General features: G+C 67.7%; 1 protein-coding gene across 1 annotated transcript; it reads right to left on the reverse strand.

Annotated features, from left to right (window-relative positions):
• Positions 1–1,252: 1,252 nt before the first annotated feature.
• Positions 1,253–4,954, reverse strand: NKX1-1 (NK1 homeobox 1). Its single transcript, XM_001082431.5, has 2 exons — positions 4,323–4,954; positions 1,253–2,329 (listed from the first exon to the last, which is right to left on the reverse strand). The coding sequence occupies exons 1-2, from the start codon at positions 4,783–4,785 to the stop codon at positions 1,446–1,448; spliced, it is 1,347 nt and encodes a 448-aa protein (XP_001082431.5). The 5' UTR covers positions 4,786–4,954; the 3' UTR covers positions 1,253–1,445.
• Between the last annotated feature and the right edge of the window lie 1,301 nt (positions 4,955–6,255).

The following is a 6,255-nucleotide window of genomic DNA, read 5'->3' on the forward strand; positions in this document are numbered from 1 at the left end:
CACCAACCTGCCTGATGGCTGGTGCTGCTCTGGGCCTGCTCTCTGTCCACAGGTGCTGGCCAGGTCAGTGGGCAGCTCTGTCTCCCATCTTGCCTGTGGTACTAGGTACTCCACTGCCACCACCTGCTCCCAGCCCTCCCCCAGTGGCTGGTGCCAGGTTGACAGCCCAGAGATGAGCTCAGCCCACTCACGGAAAATGGACGGGACACCAGGAGACCGGGCCCAGTCAGGGCACAGCCGCCAGGCAGAGCCAGGCTCCCTCTGTGAGGCAGGGCTCAGGACACCCGCCAGCAGCAGAAGAGGGGTGGGCACCTGCCCAGCTGTCGCCAGTGTCCCGTGCCGCCTCCCCACCCGTTCTGGGGCTCTGAACCCTCCCCATGTCGCCCTTCCCCGCTTGTAAGCACCAGCTTTTGCATCCACACTGCCACCTAGCCCTGGCGCCTCTGCCTCTGGCCTCCCTGAGCCCAGCTCAGGGCGAACACCAAACCCACGGGGCTCCGAGAGCCTGTGCAGGGAATGTAGGGGCCGTTTCCAGCGTCGCTGGAGGAGAGGTGGCCGCACCAAGAGGGAGCACTCGACCCGACTCTTGGGGGCCCAGCTCTGAATGGGCTGGAACGCTCTTGGGCAGGTAGCTGCGCCCCCGGCCAGCCCCTTTTCGCGCCGGGTTAGCCCCTTTTCCTCCCCAGGGAAAGCAGGCAGGCGCTCCTTCCTCCAGGCAGTAGCCGAAACTGACACCGTCCCCAGGCTGACACGCCCAGCCCGGTGCTCCCTTGCGGGGATGTGGGCCAGGGGAGTGGGACCGGAGCAGGCTGCAGGGGTGGGGAGCAGGAGGCAGAGAACAGGAGGCAGAAAATGCTGCACCCCCAGCCGCGGTCCCACCAGCTCGGTGGCTAAGCGGAGAGGCGAAGAGGGAGCAAGCAGATGGTCACTTTCCGGGACCTGTAATCTTTCTTGGGGCTGGGGGGGCGGTCAGGGAGGGGACACTGAGACCTGAGTCTCAGCCAGCCTGGCGGGTGAGCCCCTGCGCCCAGCCCCAAGCCCAGGACGACGGGCAGGCACCAGCAGAGAGGCCTGAATTCTGGCCGGAGGACGCCAGGCCGGTGGGAAAACCGGCTGGAGTCCCGCGCGAGGCCGAACACCCTAGACGCCTTGGTCCCCACGGGAGAGGATTCATGGGTGGGCTGGGCCGGGCCGGGCGGAGGGCGGCGCGGGAGTCTGGGAGACTGGGGCGCGGCCGCCTGCGGTTTATTGATTGAGTGAAGTTCTGCAAAGTGCTTCGCAGCGGGTCGAGCCCGCGGGAGCCGCCTGCCCGGCCCCGACGCGCATGGTCATTTATAAATTTAAAACTCTTCCGTAGCAACCGCTTATGTACACAGAGTCAACGACTAGAATGCTAGAAAACAGCCGGGCCCGGCGGCGGCCTCGGGGGCGGAGCGGCACGGGGCTCAGAGGTGCGGCGCGTAGAAGGCGGGCGCCCCGTAGGTCTGCGAGCCCAGCACGAAGGGCGAGAGCACCGCCGGGCTCGACAGGAACGGCAGCTGCGCGGCGCACACCAGGCCTCCGGGGCCGTGCGCGGGGTACCCAGCCGGGCCGTGCATGCCGAGAGGGGCGCCCATGGGCGGCGAGGGGCTGAGTGGGCTGAGGCCGCCGGGCAGCCCAGTGCCAGGCCCGGCCCCCGGCCCCGGTCCTCCGCCGCCGCCGGTCGGCGCGCTGGTGTCGGCGCCCGGGTTCTGCTTCTTCCACTTGGTTCGGCGGTTCTGGAACCAGATCTTCACCTGCGTCTCGGTGAGGCTGAGCGACAGCGCCAGGTTGAGGCGCTCGCACACCGACAGGTAGCGCGTGGCCTTGAACTTGTTCTCCAGCGCCACGAGCTGCTCGTAGGTGAAGGCGGTGCGCGCTCGTCGCGGCTTCCCAGATTTGGAGTCGGACCCCGTGCGCTTCCGTTTGGGCTTCGCCGCGGTTGCCGCGCCCTGCGGAGTGGTCCCCGCGCCCCCCGGCGCCGCTGCAGCTCCCGGCGGGCCCGGGGCTCCGGGCGAGTTCCCGCGGGGTCCGAGGGCCGAGGCCTCATCGACGGTGGCGCCGGGGGACGCGTCCGCCTCAGCCGCATCCGGGCAGCCCGACCCGCGGGCCCCGAGGCAGCCGCTACCTCCCCGCGCCTCCTCCGCGCCTCGCGCCGCCTCCGTCTCGGGCGCTTCGTTCTCGTCGTCGTCCTCGTCGTCGGGAACCTCGTCCCCGCTGTCCGCGCTCGGGCTGTGGCCGCCGCCGCCGCTGCTGTAGCCGTTGGTGTCGTTGGTCTCGGCCTCCCCTGCCTTGTAGGGGTCGCCGGCATCTGCGGGCGGGAGGAACAAGGACAGGACAGGGCAGTTAGGGAAGGCCCGTTCCTGGATCCCGCCCTACGCGCGCCCCGCTTCCTCCCCCAGGGTTCCCTCCCGCCTCCTGCTCAGCTCCTCCTGCTTCTTCACCCGCGTCCTCTCTCTCTCCTTCGCTCCGTCGTTTCCTTCCCCTCGGCCTGTCCTTCCTTCCCGCCGCCCGCGTCTCCTCCCAGTCCCTTGTTCGTTTCTTTCTATGGAGAGAGTCCTCCTCGCCCTGAGCTACCGGTTCTCGCGGCGCCCGACGTTTTTGCCGGAGCGGGGCTGGACGGGTGCTGCGGGCCGGGCCGGGCTGCGGAGATTACAGCGGAGTGGAAGCTCCGATCGATCCGCGGGGCAGATACAAACTTAATTAAACTCATTTTGTGTAATGTACAAACTAGTTAAGGTCATTTAATTTATTTCGGCGTATATTACCCTCCAATTACCGCCGGCGCAGGACCAGCCAATTACCGGGCATTTAATAACAGGTCTAGGGGTGGGGCCGGAGCCTACCGAGAGAACGGGGCTTGGGGGACCCAAATCCTATGCCCTGGCCCCGACCCTACCTCAGGCCCCGAGTCTGAACAGCAGCCCCGCATCCTCCAAGCAGAGGCCCTGCAGTGACTGCATTTTGAGTCTCTGAAATTTGGAAGAAAGCATCTCTCCCAGACAGGGTCTTCTATGCCCTGGCACTGGGGGCCTAAGTCAGGAGCAGTTGGGGCAGATGCCCTCCACAGAGCTGCCCATTGGCGGCCACGGCCTGCTCTCCGGCCAGGTCGGAACCGAAATCTCCGGTAAGAAATGATCAATCGCTCCTGTCAGATTCCTCCAGGGCGACTGTGGGTCCCCGCTTCCCTCAGCAGGAGCAGGATCCGCCCCTAGACGACCGCGAGCGCCGTCCCAGCCCTGCCCCGGGTGCCTGGTCCTGCTCCCTCCCCGGCTGTGCTATGCACGCGCCTTCCCGGCTTCAGCGGGATCCCGTCCTTCCGCCCCGTAGGCTCCCCGGAGGTGGAGGCTCTGAGCGCCGCCGCCGCCGCAGAGTCCGTAAGGTCCCCTTCACTCAGCCGGATTTGTTCGCCCTCCATCTCCGCCGACCTGAAGAGGCCCCGGGCAGGTGCGGCCCGCAGCCTCCAGGCGCTGAGCCGGTGGCCGCGGCCAAGCCCCATCTTGCCCGCGCTGTCCTCCCTGTGCCTCGGCGGGGCCGGGAAGTTGGAGGGAGGAGGCGGGGGAGGGGACACAAAAAGCAATCAGGAGCGGGTCGAATGCAATTCGCGATCAATAGCGGCCCCTAATAAGTGTAATAGGTTTTAATCGAGTAATTATCCGAATTTTGACCCTATAATTTAGATGTTCGGGGGGAGTTTGCAAGGTGCTTGAAAGAGATATGCACGCGCCGTAATGGGATATCGACCCGACCGGGGGCGCGGGCCGCCCCATTACCGGCCGCTTTCCGCCGCTAAGCACATTTCCCCTTAACCGTAATCGAAGGGATTTAATTGTTTTTCCAGAGATAACCAGCGTTTTGTCACAATTAGTCTGATTTGTCCAAAAAAAAAAAAAAAAAAAAGAGAGAGAGAGAGAGAGAGGAGGGAGGGAAGGAGGCCTCGGGCGGGCACAGTGGGGGTGGGGAGGTCACGGGCCAGCCACCGCGCGCGGCCCCTCGCCTCCTGCACCAACTACCCCTCCAGGCCGGAGACGCGCGGAGGCGAACCCTGGACCTGCCTCACAGCCCTGCAGCCCCTGGGCCTGACCCGGCTGAACTTCTCCAGAGGAGCCTGGCGATGCGGGCCCTGCAGTCCGGGTCGGACGGAGGCCACGGGTGGGCTGGTGCGGACCCCGCGCTCTGCGAACTTTCCACGGAGCCTCGGCGTGGACCAGACCCAACTCGCCACGGTGTCCCAGGGTTGTAAACGCGTAGAAGTGGCCGGTCCCCCTGTCCCCGCGACCTGGCGCCGGGCGCATCCTACTCACTCGGCGGCTCAGCTCCGGCGGCTCCGACTCCTCCGGCGCCGGCGAGGGCGCGGCGCTCCAGCTCCTCTGTGCGCGGCGAGCGTCCTGAGGCGGAGGGTGCAGGGGCGCATGGGGCCGAAGCGCACGGGGCGCACGCGGCGGGCGCCACTGGGCCCAGCAGCACGCAGCGACGCCTCCTGCTGTTGAACTTGTTGGGGTCCAGGATGTCCAATACCGAGAAGGAGGTGGGGCGCGGGGGCGCTGCGGGCCGGGCCGCTCCAGCCCCCTCGGGCGCCGCAGGCACAGTGTCGCTGGCCGCGAGCGGTGGAGCTCCAGCGCGGGGAAAGGCAGGCAGCTCGGCGCGCCCGTCCATAGCGTCCCGGGCAGCGGCGGCGGGAGCTGGCGGTGCGGGCCCCGAACCTGGCGGAGGAGGTGGCGGCAGCGCGGGAACGTCCCCAGGAGCCGCGGGGCCGCTAGCGCTCATGCCGGCCTTCCGCCGCTCCGGCCACTCGGGCCCTGCCGCCTACTGGGCTCCCATACCTGGCGGCCCTGGCACCGCCACACGACCCCGCGCAGGCGGCCGCTGCTCGGCTGGCTCTCGGCGCCGCGCCCTGCGCTCGGCCGGTGCTGCCTTCGCCGCCGCCTTAGGCGCCCGCGGCGCCCGGTCCGCGCATTTATGGCAGCCCCGCCGGCGGCGCCCACGCGCCCACACGCCGAACACACGTGCGCCCGCAGGCGGCCGCGGGGCTCCGCCGCCCTCGTTAGCGCGCGCGCCTAATTGGCTGCGAACGGTCCAGGGCCGAAGAGGCGGGCCCCGCACCGGACACACGGACTGAGCCGCCGGGCCGGACGAACAGACACGCAGCCCGGAGCCCAGCGCGGTCCGCAGGCGGCTGTAGTGGTCAGCGGCGCGTCGCTGCGCCTCCGCTCGTCCGGAAACGGCGCACCAGCCTCCTTGGCGAAGGGGGAGGAGACAGCCCTGGCTTTTAAATAATTGCGGGATCAATCTGCGGCGGGGCCGCAGAGACCCCAGGGCGCGCGGGCCAGCGAGCGCCAAGAGTTGGCTGGGACATCTCGGCGCAGGCTGCGGTGACTGGCCCGGCCTTTCCTCCGGGCCCCCGGCGGGCGGGGCCCGGAGCTCCAAAGGTTCCCACAGCTCTGGCGCCCCTCGGCAGTTGGGTTGGGGATGGGGAGAGCCGTTCTCACGCGCGATTCTCCGAGTCTCCGCCGGGTCTGCAGCCCCCTCCCGCGTGTTCCGTGGGTCTTGGTCCCGCCTCTCTCGCTTGCTCCCGCTTGGGGTCTCCTCTTGCGTCTCGGGGTCTCTCTTTCTCAGGGTCTGTGCCCCTCCATCCCTTCCCACGCCCGCCCCTTTCACGTCGTCAAATTAGGGCCCGATCTGGAGTCCCAGCAGAGGGGCGGGGCCGGCTGCGCCCGAGCCGCTCATTAGAAGTGGAATCGAAAATGAGAAGGCTGCTTGTCCCTCTTAACCCACCCCCAAAAGGGGGACCGACAAATTGCACACACAGCAGGCGGCCTACATAAAATCGATCCTCTTCAAGTAAGGGAAAAATGTGTGTTTCTTCCAAAAATAATACGACAAATGCTCCCTTCGCCACATCCGGATAAATAAGAAGCCCCACGGCCTGAGTCTTTATTTGGGTACGTTTTATCTACAGCCGCGATGTTTGCAGGACAAGACCCTGCGGCCCTCGGTCCTCGAGGGTTGGGCCTGGCGTCCGGAGTCCCAGTGCGGGATCGCGGTAGCTCCCCGGCGGGTCGCTAGTCTCTCTCCTCCTCCTGCCCATGCAGCGAGCAGCCAGATGCAGGTGGACCATGGTGGGCGCCAGCAGTGGGAGCGCGCACGCTTCTTCAGGGTGTGAGCGCGCGGGCGCGTGCACCGGCGGCTGTGCGCGCCGCCTTACGCCGCGGTCCCCGGAGCCTGCTCCGCGCGCAG

Source organism: Macaca mulatta, chromosome 5, assembly GCF_049350105.2.
Source record: "Macaca mulatta isolate MMU2019108-1 chromosome 5, T2T-MMU8v2.0, whole genome shotgun sequence".
Lineage (NCBI taxonomy): Eukaryota > Metazoa > Chordata > Mammalia > Primates > Cercopithecidae > Macaca > Macaca mulatta.

Excerpts from the sequence above, each read along its gene's own strand:
- NKX1-1 (XM_001082431.5), bottom strand. The coding sequence starts at position 4,785 with ATGAGCGCTAGCGGCCCCGCGGCTCCTGGGGACGTTCCCGCGCTGCCG. Across the intron at positions 2,330-4,322 it reads CGCCGGAGCTGAGCCGCCGA|ATGCCGGCGACCCCTACAAG; the intron begins GTGAGTAGGATG and ends TCCCGCCCGCAG.